The sequence below is a fragment of the Ochotona curzoniae genome, unplaced genomic scaffold (assembly GCF_017591425.1).
Source record: "Ochotona curzoniae isolate NIBS_2020 unplaced genomic scaffold, NIBS_Ocur_1.0 scaffold_4506, whole genome shotgun sequence".
NCBI classification, from domain to species: domain Eukaryota; kingdom Metazoa; phylum Chordata; class Mammalia; order Lagomorpha; family Ochotonidae; genus Ochotona; species Ochotona curzoniae.
Window position 1 is genome coordinate 59233958 of NW_024467119.1, and position 24517 is coordinate 59258474.

At 39.9% G+C, this 24517-nt stretch overlaps 1 protein-coding gene and 1 pseudogene across 1 annotated transcript in view; one reads left to right on the top strand and one right to left on the bottom strand.

Annotated features, from left to right (window-relative positions):
* INTU (inturned planar cell polarity protein) overlaps positions 1–24517 on the top strand; it is a 79342-nt gene that overhangs the window by 14446 nt on the left and 40379 nt on the right. The window contains exons 3-4 of the mRNA XM_040966857.1: positions 9978–10063; positions 18517–18720. Of these exons, the coding sequence (XP_040822791.1) occupies positions 9978–10063; positions 18517–18720 (290 nt within the window). The remainder of the gene's footprint in view (positions 1–9977; positions 10064–18516; positions 18721–24517) is intronic.
* Positions 1924–3698, bottom strand: LOC121147251 (annotated as a pseudogene).

The window sequence follows — 24517 nt, forward strand, 5'->3', positions numbered from 1 at the left end:
GTGCTAAGCGCCAAATCTCTGTTTATCTCAAAGTAACCATGTACCTACATCTCTGACTCATCCTTAAAACAGAAAACTGATAGATAAGAGCAGTAAGGTTTTTTTTTCTTCTAATCTTTCTTAGTTACTTAAGGTACAAAGGGTCAAGGGCTACAGGAAAGTGGGTAAGACCATTGTCTCCACACTAATATCATTTTTTCCCCTGTATCTGAGGTCAGGGGAGAAACAAAAGGAGAAGCCCCACCCAGGAACCTCTTCCGGGTCTCCCATCTGGGGGCATGGTCCCAAAGCTTTGGGCCATCCTCAACTGCTTTCCCAAGCCACAAGCAGGGAGCTGGAAGGGGAGAGGAGCTGCCGTAATTAGAACCGGTGCCCATATGGGATCCTGGCGTGTTCAAGGGAAGGACTTAAGCCGCTAGGCCACGGTACCAGGACCCAGAACTGTTTCTTGTATGTGCTTGCCAATACAGCGTCTGGCACCGTCTGTTACCCCTGTCAGCTTATGCACATGCTGGTGGTTGCAATTGCTGGGTCAGTTCTGTTTCCAGCCCTGTCTTCCACATGAACCAATGGGTGTTATAGTCCAGCTCGATCCTACCCACTTCATACTCAGTCCTCATGCAAATCAGTGGGAGCTGCAACCTAGTCAGGGCAACTCCCCATAACCCCCACCAGGTCTGTCCCCTACCCTGGTTCCCATAATTGCCAGTATGTGCCGCAGACTTGTTCAGTCTGTCCCACATCCCATTAGCTCTCGTACATGTCAGTGGACATTGAAGCCTGGTTCAACCTACCCAACCCTACTTTCCAGCCCACACACATGCATATGGGAGACCCAGAAGAAGTTCCTGGCTCCTGACTTCGAATCAGTCAGCTCTAGCCATTGTGGCCATTTGGGGAGTAAACCAGAGGATAGAAGATTGTTCTATTTCTCCTTCTTTCTGTAAATCTGCCTTTCTAATGAAAATAAATAAATCTATAAAGGAAAAAGAAATAATAACATTTTTAGAAGATGTGAGAGTAGTGCAAGATATGACTCATAAAATAAAAATTGAAAAGTTATACTTAAAATTAACTTGAATTTTCATCAAAAGTTACTGTTAGAGTTAAAAAAGCAAACCTCCTATAACTTACAGTAGGCTTTTAGAAAAAGAACTGCAAATAAGTAACAGAAATATAGACAGCCCAGTTAAATAATGAATAAGAAACTCACACAGGTAGATACTTTTCAAAAGAGGATGCCCAAATGACCCAGAAACTATGAAACCTCAGTAATTGTAGGAGAAATGCGAATGAAAAGCACAGTGAGATGGGAGCACCCAGGCCCCATAGCTGCTGGAGTTTACATGACTGATAATAAGTGCCGTTGAGGCCTGCAGAGTTAGGACTCTTCATGTGGCCTGTTATTTATGTTTTCTTTTGGTGCTTTCTTTCTTGGAAACTTTCTGACTTGCAAAGTAAGGTGCAGTCTTGCACCTTCATTGAGAGTGAAAGAGGCATTGATCAGCAGCACTTTTCACATGGTCCTGTTTGCTGTAGGCCATGGACTTGGAGCCCATGGTTTAGGGGCTTGGTTAGGAGTGAACTATAGTGACAGGCAGGCTTCGTCATGAGCTTGAGGCCTTTGGGTAGGTCTGTTCTGTCTCGAGCTACCTCAGTGTATGCATTTCCCACTGGGTCTGTAAGCAGCATGCTGTCATCTGGATATTAGTTTGGGTGCCCCCAAAGGCTTTGGTCTCTGAAGTCTTATGTTAATGGCAGCAACAGGTGAAAAAACTAAGCTAAACTTGTACTCTCAAGGAATGTGTCTCTTCTGTTAGAAGTCAGTGAGTGACTTATTATTATCATCATTACTATTAACAAACAGAAGTTTATTGCAGGAACTTCTGGAAAAGGCTGTGTGTTGGGGATCCTGGGCCAGGGCTATGTGGGCGGGCCTTCTGTGTCCTCCCACTGCATCTGGGCAATCGGCTGCTACCACTCTGCAGCCTGATGCATGTACATATTGGCCAGGTCTCCTAGTCCCTCTCTGACAGCACCAAGCCCTTCAGCAGTCCTGGGTGGCCAGGGCCTGTGGCGCCCCCGGGCTGTCCCTCCAACCAGGAGATCGTAAGTGGGTTATCAACCAGGCCCACTTCTTTCTGCACAGCCGGCTCCATGGTCTTGACAGTCAGCTCCACCACAGCCAGGCCTGGCCTCTTACTGGAAAGCACCAGGTTGAGAACCTCACCATACTTTTGCATAAGCAAAAGTAGGAGGACATCTCTGGAGTAGCCGCCATGGGATTCATCCTCGTTGCACTTCCACTTCAGCTTGAGTTTGGGGGATCCTTGGGCTTCAGCATCTTCGGGCTCTCTTCTCAGCCTCTGCTGCCGCTCCTCGATCAGCGTGTGCTGCTCTTGCAGCTGCCAGGAGCCTTCAGTCTCGAGCATTCAATCTCTTGCTCGAGCATCCTGGGGCTATGGCACTTGGCATCCTCTTCCTGAGCTTGCCCCTCCCGTGCCTCTAGGTTGAGCTTCATTTTCTTTCTTTTCTCATCAAGCTTCTGGTTCCTCTCGGCTGCCTGTTTCCTGGCTGTCCTGACATTGTCATAGGCAGCTCTGGCTGCGGCATTAGTCAGTACTTCCAAGGCATGGAAGAGCTAGTGGAATTGTTGAGCTGCATTAAGATTATCTGGATTTTTGTGTGGGTAGCAGGAGAGAGCCTTCTGCTGGTAAGCTTCTTCACCTCTTCAGCCTTCTCAATGCCTAGTAGCGCATACATGTCCATCTGTAAGAGCTCTTTGCTGACTACTATGGTTCCAGCCTGAATTTGACCTGACAAGTGCTTTAGAAACAAAACAAAAACAAAAACAACAACAACAAAAAAACGCTTCTAGAGGCTCAGCATGATAGCGTAGTGGCTGAAGTCCTTGCCTTGAACACGCCGGGATCCCATATGGGTGCCAGTTCTAATCCTGGCAGCCCTGCTTCCCATCCAGCTCCCTGCTTGTGACCTGGGAAAGCAGTCAAGGATGGCCCAGAACCTTGGGACCATGCACCGACGTGTGGGAGACCAGGAGGAAGTTCCTGGCTCCTAGCTTCAGATTGGCTCAGCTCCTGTCCTTGCCTACTCTTTCTGTGGGGATCTCCATTGGTCACACTTTATATCTGCTTTTAAGTCTCTGTTCATGGGCGAATTTGGTGCATTGAGCCATAAGTTGTATATGTGCACTTCTGACTGATGGTCAGTATCCTGGTACTGTCACTTTCAGCAGCCAAAATCAGCAACAGCCAAGTGAACTAAGTCAAGTATATGATTGAATGACTGATCTCATGCCCATTAATATTAAGCATGTATCAGGCACAAATGGGCAAACTTAAGGTGTTGTAAGTAGGAATCATTTCTACCTCTAGGAAGCTTAGGAGTTGTAATCAGGAGGAAGTGCAAGCAGATTTGTAGGATGCTACTTTTCAGATAAAGTTTTTATTTAATTTATTGACAGAATGACAGAGTCAGAAAGAGAGATCTTCCTTCTGCTGGTACATTGCTCAACTGCCTAAAACTAAATCTGGGCCAGGACAAAGCCAGGAGCCAGGAACTCCATCTGGGTCTCCTAGTACAGCAGGGGATAAAACCTCAGGCCCTCTGCTGCCTTTGCCCAGTGCAGGAGCACAAACCTGGGATAGAATCAGGACAGCCGGGACTCCCACTGCCATTCCGATCCAAGGAGCTGCAGGTACCCTAGTGGGCCTGCCCCATCTGGGATGCTGCTTTTCAATGAGACTGTTGTTACATGGATTTCTTTTTTAACTTTGTGAACTTTTTTGGTATTGTATTCCTGAAACTTGTGCACTTTTCTGCATGTGTATTTAATAGCAATAAAGGAAAAACAAGGCTCATGATTTCAGCTTTATTGTGGAAAAAATTTGTCAGAATGAAATTATTTTTTTTTGTTCTTGGTACATAACAACATGTTTGGCTCATACTAAGTTCTCAAAAAAACATGTATTCAATGATTGTAAGAAGAATATATAGAGGGGAAACATTTAAAGTGAAAGTCAATAAGCCAGTATGCTGTTAGTGTTGAGAAAGCATGAGGGCATTACTGATGATTGTTTTCATTACTTTTTCAAATTTCCTATTCTATGATTGTTGTATAGTGGTAAAAAAATAAATATATTTTAGATGTGAAGAATGGACTATTTGTAAGGTACATTCATTAATTTTCTGCTAGTCTCTTATAATTTTGTTTCACCCCATCTGTGGTCAGTGATTAAACAGAGAGATAGCCCTAAGGACAAGAGAATCATGAAGGCTTTGTCCTATAATGCATTTCCAAGGGACAGCTTTGGCTTTGTGAACCTGCAGAATGGGCCTCCTCCCTACAGTGGAGGGATTCCTTTCATTTCAAAACAGCAGGACTATATTCTAATCGTTCTTGGGGATTTTGCACCATTTTTGCAATTCCGGCTGTCAAAGGCTTGCCTCCTTACTTGTTTAAATTTTTGCCTCGGAGTTTTCCCTAGAGGTTGACAGTCGACTGAGAACTCCTCAACTACCTGTAACTGCCCCCATCCTCAGACCACATCAAAGGAAATGCTCCCATTAACTGTATCATGGAAGCTGTGTATCACTTTGATGGCTTTTTCCCCCCTCCAAGATGACTCATTCTTGGTCGTTTTAGCTGAAAAAAAATTTTTTTCCAAGAATTGAAAGAGACGAGGTGGAGGGCAGAGATATCACCTGTTTGTGGTTTGAACTCCTGCAAGTTATTTCTGATGAAGAAAAAAACAAAAGTTTTACTTCAGGCTCTTTGTGTACTTTCTACTCTTACTTCTGATCACTGATTGGCTTTGAATAATACACTAGGATATTCAGCTCTCATGTTTTTGAAGGTTTTTATTTACTTTTTAAAGGTGTTTTTAATTGAGAGACAAGGTATATAAATCTTAAATGTACAGAAGTGTACCTAAGTGTGCACATCTTTAGTGTTCAGAATGATTTGTCTTTAAGATTTATTTTTATTTGAAAGGCAGATTTACAGAAAGAGAAGGAAAGACAGCAAAATCTTCCATCACTGATTCACTCCCCACGTGGCTGCAACGGCTCGAGCTAGGCCTATCTGAAGCCAGGGGACAGCAGCTTATGGATCTCCCAGGAGGATGCAAGGGCCCAAGGACTTGAGTCATCTACTGGTGGTTTCCTAAGCACATTAGCAGGGAGCTGGATGGGAAGTGGAGCAATTGGAATTTCAACCAGTGCCCATATGGGATGCTGGCACCATAGTGTTGACCTCTTTTGGAATGATATGGTTGTGGGAATGTAGCTGTAACTACCATCCAAATGAAGAGATCAATTTTTTTGGTACCTAGTGACCCTGTCACCTCGTAGATGGTTACCACATCAAATATCGTCTTCTAGAGGTTAGAAGCTTCAGTTAACTGAGTTGAATTTGCATGAGCTGGAATTTTATGTAAATGCAAATTAGTGGTGTATGTTATGCTGTTTCTCTTAGTTTTAGCATATGTTTATATCCATGAGCAATGCCTTTGTTGTTGTATGTATACACACTACTCTTTCATTCCGTGTTTGATGACTATTTTGATTGTTGCTAGTTAAGATACTTGAAGTGCTTCTCTGTAAAGATAGATTTGAGTAGCTCATGGATATTTTTATTCCCTGATGTTTTTTATTTTGGTACATACACATTTTTATCTTCCCTGTCGGATACACTTTGTTTTTCTTGGAGGAAGCTAGCTCTACTCTGTCTCTCCCACTTCATTTCCTTCCCATGTTTTAGCTGCCATAACTGGACCTATTAGTACAGGAAAGAAACTGAAGTGGTGAGTATGTTGGAAAGACAGAATTTTTGTGTCTTTTGGCTTTTCCAGAGCTGCTGATGCAATTACTTCCTTCTCCAGATGAGAGTCAAAAGGGTGACATGACTTACACAATACCAGATGGCCAGTCAGTGATAAAGCTGGGACTCATGCATTCTGATTCCATTGCTGGACTCTCTCACCTGCCACATTGCTCACTTCAGTAGGTGGGGAAAACGGCCAAAGGATTTCTCATTCCTTGAAAAGCAAAAAAAAAAAGGGGGGGGGGGCGGGGAGACTCTTAATCTTTTCAAAATGTAATTTGGAGAAAAGTATCAATCTACAACATGTACTCTTTAACCCAGTCAATCCACATGTCAAACATCAATCCTGAATGTAATCTAAGACAGATCAGCAAATCATAGCCAGAAGGTCAGCTCAGTTCCATCACCTGGTTTTGTAAAGAATGGTTAAACTTTTTTTTTTTTTTTACAAAAACAATAACTTATGACATGCAAAAGTGTATGAAGCCCAAATGCCAGTATCCATAAATAAAATTTTATGGGAGCATAGCTGCATTCATTTATTTATTGTCTATGGCTGCCTTCAAGCTACAACAGCAGAGCAGTGCAGTTGCAACACAGACCATATGGCCCACAGAGCCTGAATTATTTTCTTTCCCGTTTGTAACAGAAAAATTTGCTGACCCAGATTAAAAGAGGGGAAAAACTGTGCATAGAAAACATTTATTGAAGCATTTTAAAATAATTTTTTTAATTAAAAAGCATAAAAATGTCAAACAAGGGCATGGTTATTTTTATTATAATTTAATACATTTGGGATGTTAATCGGTTATTAAAATTATAATTCTAAAAACTATGCAACAACATAAAAATCCATTTTTTTTGAGAGGTTTAACATTTAAAATTCTGATGCCAGTGTTGTGGCACAGCAAGATAAGTTCCCATTTGGGAAGCTGCACTCTGTGTCAGTACCTGATTTAAATCCTGGCCACTGTGCACTTCCAATCTGGTTTCCTCCTAATATACCTAGGAGGCCACAGACAACAGCCCCAAATTCTTAAATCTTGCCACCCACATGGGTAATATGGATAAACAGGCTCCTGGCTTTGGCCAGGGCCTCTGGGAAGTGAACCAACAAATGGAAAATCTGTCTCTCTTTCTCACTTTCCTTCCCTCCCTCTCATGTTTTTCCCCCTCTCTCTGTCACTCTGCCTTTTAAATAAATATTTTTAAGCTAAAATAAAAACCACTTTAAACCTCATTTGTATAAACATAGGTAAAGACTAAACATTATTTGCAAAAATAATCAGGTGTAGTTCTAGGGTCACCAATTATTCTTACATTTCTGTAACACTGTTTTCTTAACTGCAAATATAAACTTTGTACACGCTTTTTACCCCCAGTCATTAAGGTTTGTAAAACTACTAACCAAATGTTGTGAATGATAATTATAGTATTGTTCTATCTCTGTTGGAGCAAGGTTATAGAATGGTAGGTCAGGAGGGAATTTTGTAGTGTAGAACGCATACATATATTATAAATGAGAAGCTGAGATTGGTTCTCAAAAAATCATAACAATGAAAGTCATTGCTAATAAAGACACTGTTAATAAAAGTTGAATGTAAAAAATGGCAGTGTGAATGTTATGTTTCAAAAACCAGTTTCTCTTTCTCTTGAAGTCACATTTGACTTAGTTTAAATGGTTAATTTGAATTTTCAATCTGACCTTCATCCCATTGTCTTATACATATTTTCTAGTCCTTTTGTGCAGAAACCTCGTTTTTTTAATCTATAAATATATTATGTATATATATATGTATATATATATATATTTATTTATTTAAAAGGCAAAGTTTACAGAGAGAGGGAGAGAGCAACTTTTTTGCTGATTTACTCACCAAATGTTCCAGTAGCTACAACTGGACTGGGGTAAAGCCAGGGGCCTGAAATTTCATACAGTCTTTCTTATATGAAGGACCCAAGCTATTGGGACATCTGCTTTCCCAGGATTGGAAGTGGAAGAGCTGGATTCGAAGTGGAGCAGCTGGGACTTGGAATTTATACCCAAATGGGATTCAGGTGATGTCGGCAGCAGCATAACTGACTGCACTGCAGAAGTTTCATTGCTGACGTGACAGATTTTGCCCCCCGACTTCCAAATGCATTCAGTGTACCCATCCTACTTCTTTGCATTCATGGCCCTGACTTGACTTTCCTTGGTGCTTAGCAAAGATTGCCTTGTATTGTTAGGTGAGTGCATTTATTTTCTTTTGTTGCTATGGTCTGTTATCACAAATTTAGTGACTTAATGCTAATTTGTCACCCTGCAATTCTTCAAGTCAGAACTCTAAAATAGGACCTTCTACATCGAGATCAAGATGTCCACAGGACTGCGTTCCTTTTTGGAGCTTCAACTGACTCTTTTCCAGGCAGCTTTCAGAGCCGCCTGCATGCCTTAGATGGGGATCAATTTGGGTGCAAAATATTTTTTCACAATATGTACAAAATATAATGAGAAACTATAAATATATTTCAAAAAGGTTTATACCAAAACTCATACTTTTAATTCTATTTTCCATGAACTTTTTTTTTAGTTTGCAAATATTTTTTTTACTTTACTTATTTATATTGCTTAATTTTAATTAATATTTAAGAATACAATAGGGGCCTCCATCATGACATAGTAGGGTAAGCGTTTGCCTACATCACCAGCATCCCACATGGGCACCAGTTCGAGTCTCAACTGCTCCACTTCTGATCTAGCTTCCTGATGTCCTGGGAAAGCAGCAGAAGATGGCCCAAGTCCTTAGGCCCTTGCACGTACGTGGGAGACTTAGAAACCTCTCAACTGAGTAGCATCTCTAGTGCTTATAAACCTAGGGCCAGCCTTGTGGGGCTGTTTGTGGATAGCCCAAGAACCTCCTGCTCATCCTGTGTTTATCCTCTTCCCTGCATACAGGGGAAGGAAAGAAGGGAAGAGTAACAATCCCAAGGTCTCAGCATTCCTTCTGCTCTCCACCCAAAGTAGTTCACATTGAAGGAGGAACTTTGAACTTAGGAAACGTCCATCTTTTATAAAGAACAAGGGCTAACAGTAAGATACTGAGTAAGACAGTGTCTTCCTACTGTGCAGTAAACAAGCTTGACCTTTACTCTAGAGGAAGAAGTTATCTGTGTTGTCCAAAGCCATTTGCTACACAAACATCCATGAAAAAAAAAAAATGTTTAGAATAAAGATTCTTAGTATCTCAGCTTAGAGATATATGGAACACAAGAGACCCAAGGAGAATGTGTGGACCAGCATATTATGTGTTTGTTATCCTCCCCAAAGAATATTGTGCTCCTAAAAGCAGGAATTTTTGTGTGTTTCATCAGTTCTCTGTAGTGTTGAGAAAAGTGCCTGACGCGCTGTGGGTGCTTAGTAAATGTTTTTTGAATGAATTATTGAACATCAGTTGCTTGATTGATGAGCAAAATAATTGTTATAGATTTCCATTAATACAGCTAACTGGTGTTTTGATCTTTATACTCTGAAAGCATGTTTTTATTTTAACGTCGATCCTTTATTTTATTACCAAATTTGATAAACATGCACATTTTGAGAAAAGCCAGGGAAGAGATCATTTTTCAATGAAATGAGCTGTGTAATTTGATATGGTTGAGGATTTTGAAGCAAAGAGCAGCATGCAGACACAGATCAATAGTAGCAGTAAATACCACAGCTGTTGAGTTAGGATGTGCCATGTGGATTTAGTTAAATTTTCAGCTTAAATTTTTTTATTGTGGGTCCAACAGGTTAGGTTCAGTTTTGTTGAATGCCACACTTATTTTTTGCAACACACCTTCCATTCAACCTTCAGGTTTGCGTTAATTCTCCCAGTTGTGTCAAGAATGAGAATATCCATTGCTTTACATACTGATTGGCTGTATCCGTGGTATAATGGTGAGTGGTATTATAGACTAAGAACAACAGAGTTGGAGAGTTAGCTTTGATAACAATTTGTAACTTAGACAAATCTCTGAGTGTGCCTACCACATTTTCCATCCTGCTGTGAGGACAGAATAGGCACTTTTTAAATGTTTGGCTTCTAGATGTGTTTGGTTTGGAGAATGTCACCTAGTTGTCCTTCATCATTATTCATTCTGTTTTTAGGTGATGTCCTTGTTGCTGTGAATGATGTTGACGTCACCTCTGAAAACATAGAGAGAGTTCTGTCTTGCATTCCTGGACCCATGCAGGTGTGGACATTCATTTGCTATATTTTATGATGTTACATAAAATAAATACATCTTGTTTCCAAAAATTATTATGTATGGTGAGTGAGTTACATTGAGATGTATATATTTAAGAAATTTTAGCTCTTGCTAACTTTTTAAAAGTTTATTTATTTTACTTTAGTTTATTTCTTTTACAAAGAGAGGGAAAAATAGATATCTCTCATCTGCTAGTTCATTCCTCAAAAGGACACAAGAGCCAGAGCTGAGCCAGTCTGAAGCCAGAGGCCAGGACTTCTTCCGGGTGACCCACATGGGTGTAGGCGTGCAAGAACTTGAGCCAATCTCTGCTGCTTTCCCAGGCCATTAGCAGGGAATGGAACTGGGTAAGAAGTGTAGTATCCAGGGCTTGAACATGTGCCCGTATGGCATGCTGGCACTGCAAGTGGAGGATTAGAATGCTATAGCATCATACTGGCCCCATTGCTAAACTAACATTTCTTGAAAACATTTTTAGATATTCTAAAATGAGAGAAAAATATCTACAAATAAAACTGATTTGCAGCAATAATAAAAACGTATAATTACTAACTTGCCATTATAATCTCCATATATACTAATGATAGTTTAGTTCCTGGAAGAGTCGTTTTAAACTGAGAATTTTCTATTCTTTGACTTAGTTAAAATCACTATTCTTATGAAATTTTTCAATGTAGTTTTGTTTGTTTTAAAAACTAGTTACTTGGTTACAGGTTTTTTTCTTTTTTAGCTTTTTTCTGTTCTCTAATTTAACTTGCCTCCTTAATATTTTTTTAGCTGCCTAGTAAATTATTTTTTCATCACTGTAGGTGATCAGATTTTTCCCAGATAAATCACATTGAAATCGTGTAATATAGATTACTTTTTAAAATATATTTATTTCTTTTTATTGGAAAGGCAGATATACAGAGAGGAGGAGATACAGAGAGGAAGATCTTCCATCAGTTGGTTCATTCCCTAAGAGGTCACAGTGGCCAGAGCTGAGCCAATCTGAAGCCAGGAGCCAGGAGCCTCCTCCAGGTCTCGCACATGGGTGTAGGGTCCCAAGGCTTTGAGCCATACTTGACTACTTTCCTAGGCCACAAGCAAGGAGCTGGACGGGAAGTGGAACCTCCAGGATTAGAACTGGCACCCATGTGGGATCCCGGTGCTTGCAAGGCCAGGACTTTAGCCGCTAGGCTACCACACCAGGCCCTAGATGACATTTTTTTAAGGTTATTAGATGTATTTTGAAAGTAGTATGTATTTATGAATACTCCGTTATATTTAGCATCAGAGATTAACTTTTCTCTGGCGGTCAAGAAGGTGGTGTGTTTAGATAGGTTGGAGGATCCATCATGCCGTGAGAGGATAAAGTTATTTTTGTTTTAGTCAGGGGTGAAGAGCAGAATCCTCTAGGGCCAGCAGCACGGCACAGCCGGTAGGTTGCTGCCTGCAGTGCTGATATCCTGTATGGTTACTAGCTGGTTTTTGTCTTAGCTGCTCCATTTCCTATTCAGCTTCTTACTAACGGTCCAAGAAAAGCAGTGGATGATGACCCAAGTGTTGGGGTCCCTGCCAAACATGGGGAAAACCTCGAAGAAGCTCCTGGCTCCTGACTTTGGCCTTGTCCAGCCCTGGCCATTGTTGCCATTTGAGGGAGTGAGTCATCAAATGCAAGATATCTCTCACTCTGTAACTCTGACTTATTAGCATCTTATTTGAGATTCTGAAATACTAATAATAAATAATAAGTCTTGTGGATTAAATTCCTTATTTATTAATAAGTAAGATTTTGCTTCTTCATACTTCTTTTTTTTTAAGATTTATTTTATTTTTATTGGAAAGGCAAGTTTAACAGACAGAAGGAACAAGAGAAATTTTCCATCTGCTGGTTCACTTTCCAAGTGGCCTCAATGGCCAGAGCTGAGCCAGACCAAAGCCAGAAGTCAAGAACTTCTTCTAGGTCTCTCACACCAGTGCAGGATCCCAAGGCTTTGGGCCATCCTCCACTGCTTTCTCAGGCCACAAGTGTGGAACTGGATGGGAAACGGGGCAGCTGGGAGATTCAGTCACTGAGCTATAGCTCCAGGACCCACACTTCCTTCCCTTAAACAGATGTACACATGTTTGCATGTACACATGAAATGTATAAAGAAATAGAAAATGAAGAAACCGGATATGGTAACCAGTGACCAGCAATACCTAAGAATGGATAAAGGTAGAGAGGTAGGGCAATGTGTGAAATTCTACCAATTACAGTGCTAAAATAAGGTCTGCTGATATAGCCTTTGTCATTTCATGTGGAAGGGTCCTGGGGCAAGTCAGGGTACTAGGGCCTTGGACAGTTGCTAGCTACCAAACCCTAGTGAAGAATGACAGCATCAACTAAGCTGGCTTCCTCCTAGTAAAGTAGCAGTGCATTACCCTTAGGGACAGGCTTCTCGCCCACTTGCTTAAGTCAGTTGTGGATGTGTTGACCAAGTTCAGCCACATTTCTTCTGTTTTCAAAAAGGGAAAATTATATTAAGACGGAGTCATAATGTATTTACATATGATCAATATTTGCAAATTCATTTATGTCCACACCTGTCAGGGAAAAAAAAAAAGAGAAAGAACAAATGACAAGTATTTCAGTGGTGGGTGTTTGGCACAGTGGTTATATCACTGCTTAAAATGCCTGCATTCGATAACATACTGCCTGGTTTCCTGGGAAAGCAGTGGAGGATGGCACCAAAACCTTAGGATCCTGTACCTGCATGAGAAACTTGAAAGAAGCTCCTGGCTTTGGATCCATTCCGTTCTAGTCAATGTGGCCATTTGGCAAGTGAACCACTAGATGGAAGACCTTCTCTCTTTCTTTCCTCTCTGTAAAGCTGACTTCCAAATAAAAAGAAATAAACCTTTAAATATATATATAAAATAGATATAACGATTTGCCCAAAGTTGCAGGATTAATAACCTCTAGAACTGGAGCTCAAGCTGGCTCTACAACATGATTTTTCAGTTCACACACAAGCTGTGTAGATCTTAGTATGTGTATTCCCTTATTCTTGCTTGGCCAAAGCTAGCTGATCTGGACTTGTGTCAGAAAGAGTTCCTGTACCCAGTTTGCATCTGTGTCATTTGAAACAGTTATCCGAGCAAAAAGAAAAGAAGAGCTTTGATTTATCAAAAATGCCACAGGAGATTTTTAACATTTAAATCTGGAAGTGCCTAACAGTACCCTTTTATATATATAAGGCTGCAGCTGCTTCTTGTCATCCAACAGAAGACCCAGGAGATGGTTCGGTGTGATACAGACACCACCAGGGACAAGGAGGTCAAATTAAACCTTGCTCTGAACAAGTTTCCAAACTCATGTGGGTTCCAGTTTCCTCATCTGTAATAAGAGGCCTTCTGTACAAGGGCAGTCTCTGAGTCCAGTTCTAGCTCCGCACATATCTGCTTTCTAAATAATTTCTGATAGAAACAGAATACTAGATGAAGTCCAGAAGCAAAGACTGCACTTTGTGAGCTACAAAAGCCCAGATCCTCTCCTTTAAAGCCAGGTTTTAACATTTTGTAAAATGTTGAAGTTAATTTATTTAAAAAAAAAAGTCATTCTCATAAGAGACAAAAATTTATAAGACCAGAGAACTGATCTAGACTAGTGCCGACTAAGTGGCATGTAATACAACCACATATCACTTAATGATAGGATATAGTCTGAGAAATGCATCATGAGGCAGTTCTGTCATTGTATGAGTATTAGAGAATAGAGCATATAGTTAGAGAAAGCTGGATGGTTTGTATACCCAGATTGTGTGCTGTATCTATTTGGGATAAGCTGTTACTACTTAAGACCAAGATAACAAAATGCATGGACTTAAATCAGGCATAAGAGAAAATGACATAGTGAGGAGATATTATAAACACTCAATTATGAGATTACTATGGGTCTAACACAGCATACCATTTTATTAAAATATAAATAAAATACGTAAAATATCAAAAATAAGAGTACAGTTTATGTGTGGTCGATACCTGTAGTAGTCATTTGTTATCAAGTGTTATGTATATACACAGATTGTGTAAGTTCTACTTTTCACACAACTGATAAGGCACAGACTTGTTTATACCAGTATCACCATAAATATGTGAGTGGTGCATTGTGCAATGATGTCCAAGTCGCCAAGCAATGGGGAGTGTTTAGCTCCGTGTTAGTCTTATGGGATCACTCTCTGTGGCTTCATCAGTGGAAATATAGTCAGTAATCCTGAATTGATACTGGAGACAGTAGAAAACAGCAGTGTGAGGACAACTGAGAAAAAATTGGACCTGAATTTTAGAATGTAACAGTGTTACATATAATGCTAAAATTTGTAAGTGTGGTAATTATGTTTTAGTTGTATAGGAGGATGCCATGATTCTCATGAGATAAATCCTTCAATTAGGGGATGATGTATGGAAATGTCTTCAAATAACTTTGCAATGGTTCAGCCAAAAAATTTTGTAGTATGTCTGTGGAGAGAGGAGATTGGAAAGCCCAGGGAACAAGATTGGAGAGAAGAGATGCAGAGAAGAGAAACAAATGTAGCAGCGTGGTAACAATGATGAAGTGTGGATGAGGGAAAATAACGGGTGATCCTTATTGCATCCTTGCAATTTGTAGAGTTGAAATATTTAAAACAAAAGGTTGCAGAATTTTTTTTTTTTTTACAAATTAGACCTTTACAGTAAGAATGACAGTACAAATGCCATTCTCGTTGACCAACTTTCATGATCTTGATCCCTTGCCACAGCTCTGCCCTCTCACGTATTCAGCATGCACAGCCGTGTGTGTAGCATATCCTCCTCCTCTCCCCTGGCTTGCTCACAGAGCTTGGCCTCAAGCTGTGTTTGACCAGGGCTGATTTATACAGCTTCCCAGCACCTCCTGTAGGAGATCAGCCTGCAGATCATACAGTAGTATTGGACTCGACATCAGCTCTTTCTTGGGCCTAAAGAAAAGCTGATACTTGATTGTTTTAGCTTTTGTTATCTCTTTGTTACACAAAGGTAATACTTGCATTATGGAAAAATTAGGAAACAATATAATAAGTTTTTTTTTTAATTTATAAAATTATTGTCTGGGCCTAGAGGTAGCCATCTATATATTATGTTTTATTTTAAAATATTTAGTTGAGAGAGAAAGAAAAGGAGGGAGGAGGGGGAAAGAGATAGTTCCTATTTTCTTGTTCATCCCGAGTGCTTACAGCAGCCGGAGTTGGTCCCATCCATGTCTCCTATGTGGTCGGCAGGAACCCGATCACTTGAACCCTCACTGCTGCCTTCCAGGGTCTGCAGTAGTTGGAAGCTGGAGTCAGGAGCCAGAGATGGATATCAAACTTAGTGCCATCTGGAATGTAAGTATCCTAACTGGCATCTTAACTGCTAGGTCAAATGCCTACTGTCATGTTAACATTTTAAAGCGGAGGATGTGATGTGACCAGATTTGCTTTTTAGGTAAACATGACTCTGGATCAGGAAGGTGAAAAAAAAAATGGGAGGACTGGAAACCAGGCGGAAAGGTTTGCAGTATTTGCATAAGGAAGGTGAGAAAGATCTGAGCAAAGATGTTGACTGCAGTGGTGGAGGAGACATAGATGCGATTTGAGATGTGGAGCAATGAAGGAAACAGTACTTCTAGCAGGAAGGAGAGAAGGCTGAGAAGGCTGCCAGTGTAGCTGCCAGAGAAGAGGGTTCAGGGGAAGTCATTTGCTGGGCCAGATGGTTCCTTCACATTTTTGACTAAGAACTGTTGAAAGCATCTGCCAGTTGGTAGCCAAAGAGGGAAGGAAGAGACCTGCAGGGAACAGCATCAGGGTTGTGGGAGGGACAGTGCAGTCTAAGGCAGCCGCCCACAGCTGCTTCCGGAGGCAGAGCTCTGGCCCTGGCTCCGTCTGTAGAGAGCTTGGTAGCCAGAGCAGAGACAGGGGTCTTTTGGTCAGTGCTAAAAAGCCATTGCTTCTTAAATAGGATGAGTTGAAAATAGAGATAGATGCAGGGGATAATAAAAGCAAAAGGAAGTGATTTGGGAACTGGTGAGCATATAGAGTGTGTGTGTCCTTGGACCTGAGGAAAGTGCTCTAAGTCCTAAATTAAAGGGAAAGGAGGAGAAAAGGATAGTCAAATCCCACAAGAAAGAGAGAGCAGCTGAGGGCTCATGAACCTTGGCTTGTGTTAAAGTCTACAGAATGGCAAGAAAACTCTCCATAAGAAAAGTTTCATATTTACTGACTTACTTTAGGGATTGTTTAATTAAAGTGTTTGTTTATAAGACATGTAATATCTTTAATATTTATTTATGTCAACCCCTTTTTAAAAAACAGCTCTTAACTCAGTTTGGTTTTTCTTTGTTACCCTTTTTCATTTCATCAAGGCTACCCTGATTTCCTGACATTTATAGCTGTTTAACATGCGAGCTTTTAAAAATGTCCTTCTAAAGTGTAATTATCTTCGCATTATGTGCCAGCTGCTCTGAAATCAGAAGAATGGCAGCTGAACTGGTCCCTTGAAGAATTTTAATGGGGGGGTTCTGTGATGTGTGTTTTTGTTTGGGTTTTTGTCATGGAGAGGAGATTAGGTCTCTGCCTCACAGAGAAGAAGGCAGGTCTTCTGCCAAGGATAACATGGAACTTAGCTTTCAAACACATATGTCATTTTCCACCAGGCATAGCAAACCAGCCTTAAATTTGAGGTTGTTATTACTGCCTAAAGGAAAGTTGGTGAATTTTGTATTTTTAGCTCGTTTGCTTTTGACACTTTTGGTGAGTTATGCCATATCTTTTGACCTTTCCATCCACGAGAATGTCAGCTGGAAAAGATGGCCTCACCATTCTGAGACAACATTTTCCCCCTCTGGGGACATGCCTTGCTCAGGTTTTCTGCTCAGCTGTCCCGGACACACACTTCTACAGACTCACTCCTGCCTGCCTGCCTAGGTGTCACTCATCTTATGGCCCTCCAATCAGATTGCTCCCCACCTCCATTCCTGCACCTCCATGCGGAGCTCCTCTTCAAAGCCCCGGGTCCGGGGGAAATAAATCTTCAAAGCTTCTGTCTGCCATATCACAAAATTTATACTCAAGAATTTCTCAAATTCTTGCGATTTCTCACATTTCCAGTGAATGCCACAAAAGGCTACCATGTATTTTCTTTCAGAAGCTCCTAAATTCTCTTTTCTCAGATAAAAGAATCCTCTGATCAGCAAGCCATTCACTTCATCAACTGCCTATTCAAAGATTTTAGATGTTATGCTTGTATTTGTGTTCATATTTGTATGTTTATTTATAGTATTATAGTATAGTATAGTATTATACTATTTTATAGTATCATGTGAATGAACAACAAAATTGATAGGTGGAGTTATGGATATTTTTAAGATGCTTAACATTTGTCATAAAAAGTTCATTTTTAAAAAGAATGACTATCTTATTAGTTTTTATCATACATGTAAGTTCAGTGTTGAAAATGGCTTATAATATTAAGAGAGAAGATAATTTCTGTGTCTTAGAAATAATTTTTTTAATATTTTCCCAGAATGTAACCTACAGTACACACATGTTATCTGCCTTTCAGGATTGATTAAGCTTCTTTTTTCTTGATTAAGCATGAATCTTTTTGACTTATAAAATTTAACATATTTTAAAGACATCATGAAACTTTGAGTAGTCTGTTTTCCTGCAACTTCTGATGATGTGTTGACTATCAGAAACTTCTTTTTGAGACACTGTCTGGTCCTTCCTTGAAATAAGCGAGTTGTCTTTGACCAAGTGGTGTCTAGACAGGTATCTCCTTTTTCAAGGGAAGGTAATTGAGAAGTGGAAGCTAGCTTTCAGCCACTGGAAAATGGTCACATTCTGGACTCTTTCCCAATCCTGACATCAGACCATGAAATTAAAACTAGCTTGATAAACTGATAGTCTTCTCAGTGGTATTCCATGTCCCAGCATACTGTTAGTTCTTTATCCTTGACCTTTGCTTTAAAGGACCACAAAGAATGTCTGAGAGAAGAAAATGTAAACTGCTACTGCATTTGAAAAGACAGCTAACTGGTTATGAGAGGAGGCTCTTGACTACTTTGTGTCTTCACCCAGGAGTCAGCAGCTACTGCATTTGGAATGTAGTATTAAACTGTGTTGCACTTTCTGATCATAGTAACATTTGTTTGCACACAGTGTGTGTTTTTGTAGTCAGTAATTTACAATATAGTTATCTTGTTTCAGTAAATGAATTTTGGGACAGGATATTATACATTGCAGACGCCATAGATACTTATTATGGACCTGCAGGGAGCCTGTGGCCTCTGCCGACAGGAACTCTCCCTGGCGTGCCTTCCACGCACACACCAGTGCATGTACAGAGCCTTGTCTGCAGGACTTGTGGCTGACTTTTCCCTTGTTGGAAAGCCAACAAGTCATTTTCCACTTTTACAGGTGAAACTAACGTTTGAAAACGCCTATGCTGTGAAGAAGGAAACTGCCCAGCCAAGAGAGAAAAAGGCACAGTCAAACACAAATGATTTAGTGCAGCTTCTGTGGGGAGATGCGGCTGACAGTGCCCAGCAGGAGGTCCTGAACACCCCGCATATCGTTATGTATCTCACACTTCAACTAGACTCAGAGGCATCTAAGGAAGAGGTGGGTGTCCTCTCTCAGGCATCTTCCCGGGAAATAAAGAGCATTGTTAAAAAATGTTAAGATCTCTTTGTTATACTTGAAAGACAGGAGGGGCGGGCGGGGGCGGGGGGGGCGGGGAAGCTTCCATCCTCTGGTTCACTCTCCAAATTGCTGTGATGGCCAAGGCTGAGCCGAGGTGAAGCCGAGATCCAGAAACTCCCATCTGGGGAGTCTCCCACGTGGGCGGCAGAGACCCAAGTGCTCAGACTATCTTGTGGTACTTTCCCAGGCATATTAGCAAAAAATTGGATCAGAAGTAAAGCAGCCAGAACTTGAACTGGGATGCTGAAATTATAGGCAGTGATTCACCCACTGTGCCACAACTCCAGCCCCTGTCCGTGAGCGTTTTTAATTTAAGAACGAAATAAAAGTGAATTAACTGTGTTTCATTGTTACTCTTTAAATTGCATATTTTATACTTTATTATAGACATGATTGATTCCTACGGTAAGTGCTTTTAAAAAATGAAAGAATTAACCAGTTAAGCAGCAGGAAAAGGAGAAAGGGGAATATATACTTGTAATATCTGCAGACTTGGAAACTAAAATTTCAGTGATTTTATTTCATTTACGTCAGCTTTATTGAGGTATCATTTGTGTATAATGAAGTACAACAGTGTTAAGCATACAAGTTGGTGAGTTTTGACAAATATGTATAGTTGGGTAACCATTGTCATAGTCATTCCCCCAAAGAAATGTGTGCCATTTGCTCTCTTTGCTTTCTTGCCTTTGCTACACAGATTCATGTTCTGTTACGTTCTTTTAAAGCTTACAAATATTTTTGTTTGTTTCACATTTTTTTTTATCATTCATTAATTTCTCAATGCTTGCCGAATACCCTTGCCTGAGATAATATCCAATTTTGGGTATTTTTACTTATACGTAAGAAAATAATTATAGTACACACAAATAAAGGGCTCAATTTCTACGAAACGAGATGTTGACATTCCCCGTTCTTCACTCTTTATAGTAACCAGGTTGCTTTTCCTAATAATTTTTTAAGGATATTTATTTATTCATTTGAAAGAGTGACAGAGCAGGAGAGCGTGAGCTCATCCATCTACTTGTTCACTCCCCAAATGACCACAATAACCAGAAGCGAGCCAGGAGGAAGCCAGGACTTTGGAACTCCATCCAGGTCTCCCACGTGGGTGGTGGGGCTCAAGTACTTGGGCCATCAGCAGATGTGTTCTCAGGTGCGTTAACAAGGAGCTAGGTTGGAAGCAGAGTAGCTGGGACTCAAAATAGGGTGCACCATGTTGTAAGCAATAGCTTAATGTACTGAACCATAATGCTAGCCCCCTTCCCAAATGCTGGTGCTCTTGTTCTTCTTCTTCTTCTTTTTTTTTTGTAAAGATTTACGTATTTATTTTGAGAGGGTAAGTTACATAGAAAGAGATCTTTCATCTGCTGGCTCATTCCCCAAATGGCCACAACTAACATATATAGCCTTGACTTTTGCCAGGAACCAGAGCCCCAAGTACTTGGGCCATCGTCAGCTACTGTTGCAGGTGCATTAGCAGAGGGCTAGATCAGAAGTGCAGCAGCTGGGACACACACTGGTGCTCATACGGTACAGTGGCATCGTAGGCAGCAGCTTTAGCTACTCTACTACAACATTGACCCCCACACATTTTTTGAGACTTTTTCAAATTTTGTGTCTGCTTAGCCTATTCATAATTAACAGAAGCATGGAAACCTACGTTTATGGAGATTTTTCTGTTTTCTCCATTATTTCTATATACTTTTACTTTATATATTTTGAAAGGTCTTTTTTTTTGTCATTCTGTGTTTTTTTCAATGTGTCTCTTATGTGTCTCATAATTTTATATGGCAACCTTTAATTTCTGACAAGCTCGATGAAATCCTTTGTATGCATTATAGATACATATGTTTCTGCCATCTTTTAAAAATTGTACTTGAATTGCTTTTTTCTGTAATATTTCACTCTTTTAAAAAAAGAGATTTATTTATTTAAAATGCAGAGTTATAAAGAGAGAAAGGGAGAGACAAAGAGAGAGGGGGAATGAGAGAGGTCTCATGTGTTGGTTTACTCCCCAAATGGCTGCTGCAGCCAGAGCTGGGCCAGTCCAAAGCCAGAAGCCAGGAGCTTCTTCCAGGTTTCTCACATAAGTTCAGAGGCCCAAGTACTGGGGCCATCTTCTGCTGGTTTCCCAGGTGCGTTAGCAGAGAGTTGGATCAGAAGTGGAGCAGCCAGTGCTCAAACTAGCTCCATGCAGTATGTAGGTGTCAGCTTTACCCACTACACTGCAGTACTAGTGCCTATAATATTTTTGTTACTTATTTTTGGCTGATTATATCATTGTTATTCTTGTTATAAACTCTAATTTTAAGTGACTATTTGTAAATTTGAGCTATATTTGTCTTAACAGATTCTAAAGTTAAACCCTGTTTTGTTTCAGAATAATTGCCCAATTCAGGGCCCAGAGTATACCCTGTTTACCTACATGCTGTTGTCTTCAATATTGTAGTGCTAGCTCTTTTTTAATAATTCCATAATTTGGTAATAATTTTACTACATAGACTACTTACTGTATTTTATATGTTAAAGATGTGAAAGTTACATATTATAAATTATTTATAATATAAAATATTGCTTATAAATTACTAAATTACTTCTAAATAAATTACTGTTGTCTGTTGCCATTACAAATGAGCTAAGGTTGAGTACTGGATAAAGCAAAGAGGTGTATTCAGCTCACATTTCAGTTGGCTGAGAGTCCAACATCAGGTGGCCCCACTGAGTCAGCTTCTGCACAGGGTTCCTTGTTTGCATTACATCCTGGCAGGACAAGAGAAGGACCAGGAAGGACAGGAAGCCAGGAGGAGAGCAAGGAAGGAGTGGTTTTGCTCTCTCACAACAACCTTCTCAAGAGAAGTAAGCAGGCTCTTCTGAGAACTGCATGAATTCCTTCCAAGAGCAGTGTTCCGATTGAAGCTGTTGTAGGTCTCAGCTGTTGGGACAACCTGCTCTGGCCTTCTACCCACCACTCACCTCTCCCAACTGAGGCTCAGTTTGCTTCATGGTGATTGGATGAGTGTGGAGAGAATGCTTTTGGAAACTTCTCTACTTGGAAAACACTAAGTACAGTTTGGCCATGGATCCAATTCCACAAGATGATAGTCTCTCAAAGCATCTCGTCTACCATTTTCTTTCCTCAGAAATGGCAACTTAAAAGTTTTCAACTAATCTACATTTATCTGACTTATATTATTTGTGCTTTTTTTTTTTTTTTTTTGAAAGAAAGAGTGAACACCCTTCTCACTTCCCAAATGCCTGCAATGGCCAGAGCTGGCCTTGAGTGAAAGCTGGAAGTTTGAAACGCAATCCAAGTGTCCCATGTGGGTGGCTGGGATCCAATTATTTGAGCCAGCTCAAGTAATTCTCCCAGGGGTCTATATTAGCAGGAAGCTAGAGTCAGTAGCCACACAGCCAGTTGACAAAGCCGCCTACTTTCTTACGGGATGTGGGTGTCTGAGCCAGTATCGAAGTCGTTAGGCCAAGTGCCCGTCCCCCTTTGTTTTTGAAGTCCTTTCAGCCTCCATTCTCAATGCCAAAGTCATTTTATGAAAATAATACATTTCTTTGTGTCATTTAATGTATCAAAATATAAGAAACACATGAAATGGCCAAGAAGGGGCTTGCTTGTACATGCTATTGTAATCTTCTTTGTTCTGAAGAATATAGAAAGACCTGCAGCTAACAGTTCCAATTTCTTGTGTGTATTACTGATTCCTTATACCTTCAGAGCAAAAGAGATATGTAAGCATATGTTCCTGGGACGATAATAACCTGAGTTTTTCTGGGTGTTTTCTGAGTAGAATACTGTTAAGACCTTTTGTCATCTTTCCCTTTCTTTCCATGGGAAAATGTGTAGATGTTTCCCCGATGAATAGGTTGTTTTCAGCCCTGTATCAACATTGTAATGAGGAGAGACTTTTTATTTTCAACGAATATAATAGGAGTTGCTGCAATTGCCTGCTACTAACAAGTGCTTTAAAATACAGCTAATTAAATCGGTTAGGGACAGTCAAGCTTGCCAGGTCTTTTAGTGAGGCTTTTGTGACTGGAATGGAGACTTTCTCAAATGACTTTTTTTTATGGTAGTACATGTTTTACAATGAAATGTCATAGGGTTATTTGGTTTTGTGCAAGTTACGTATTTAACAAAAGCTTGTTTTCTTCAAGTTACAAGATTTAGAATGTAAGGAGCATAAGCTGGAAGTTTTCAGAAAACTGGCCAAAGGGTAGATGGTTATTTTAAAGTTGTGTTTGCTATTTTGGCTAAACACAATAAAATTATTTATTGTCCAGAGTCTACATTTATTAGTAAGTAGACATAAAAGAAAGTACTCACTGTTTGACTTCATTTCTGGAAATAATGTTTTGATTGCTGTGCTTACACTAGAAATATTGTAAGAAAATTCGAGTTGTACGGCAGTATGTATTTGGCCAACATGTCCTATTGCACTTTGCATACTTTGAATGGTTAGTAGATATAAATTTATAATTCTTTATTTTTGGCATAATATAAAAGTTTCCAAGACAGAAACACTGTGTCATATGATTTTTTTTCTTATAGAGAAAGACACCAAAGCAAGGTTTAGAATACTCCTCAGAGAGGAGCCAGGAAAAGATATTTAAGGAGTTTGGGCTTTCAATGTGGCTACATTAATATTTATGTTCGTAGTCACTGAACTGTGTGGCTGGAAGCTCCTCTGGTTTCTCTACAGTTTATTTTGCCTGCTTGTAACTTGAGAACATTAGATGTCCTTAACTAACAACAAAGAAATTAGGTGCAGAATGTTTCATTTCTTGATATTAAAGTCTTAGCATATTGGAGATCCTGATCTTGAAATTTATTTTATTTCACAAAAATTGCTGCCAGGGAAACATTCTTGGATATAGAAAAGCCAAAAGTATTTTATGAGTTATCATGTTTTCTATAACTTAGAGTAAAAGATATTCTCAAAGTTTCAGTTTGGATCAGTTTGAAGTATGCAGATCCTTTCAATTTAGGATAGATTTTATAATATGATTCTTTTTTTCTTCCTGCTTTTACTAGTGTGATTTGGTTTTGTACACTCATTCTGTAAATTTCAGTCTTGTCTTGAATTTAAACGTGCAAGGACTTCACCATGTTTGATGAAGACTCTTTTTTTTTCCCATTCTTAATTTGTTTTATGCTTTTGCAGGTGTAGGGCTTCCTCTCCCCCCTCCTCTCTCTCCTTATTTTGTGGTGAAATAGTCTATTGGGCATAATCTTGACTCCAACTTTCTGCTCTTTATGTGGGTCCTGACACTGTTGGCATAGACAATGGCAGAAAGTTGAATATTTTGTTGTCCAGTTATGTTTAGAAGTTTCATTGGGGGCCTACTTTCAATAGAGGTGTAGTCTGTCGATTCTCTTTGATTCTGGTATTCTGATTGCCATTACATCCTTCATTTGTGAGATTACAAATATGTGTTTATTGACCTTTATTTTAAAAGTCAGCATGAGAGTGACTGAATTTCAAATCCCTGAAAGTTTTGTGTAGTGTCAATGTAGTTAGGTAACCACAGGAGGTGAAAATATCTTTGTAATAAAATATTAGTATTATAAGCTATCATTAACACAATTAAAGTATAAAAATCCTGTTTGAAATCAGCTGCAATTTTGAATAATCAGCATCCTGTTTTGTATATATTTTTATACTTGATCTTAGCCAAAAGGCCGAGAACCGATTGTATATATTTT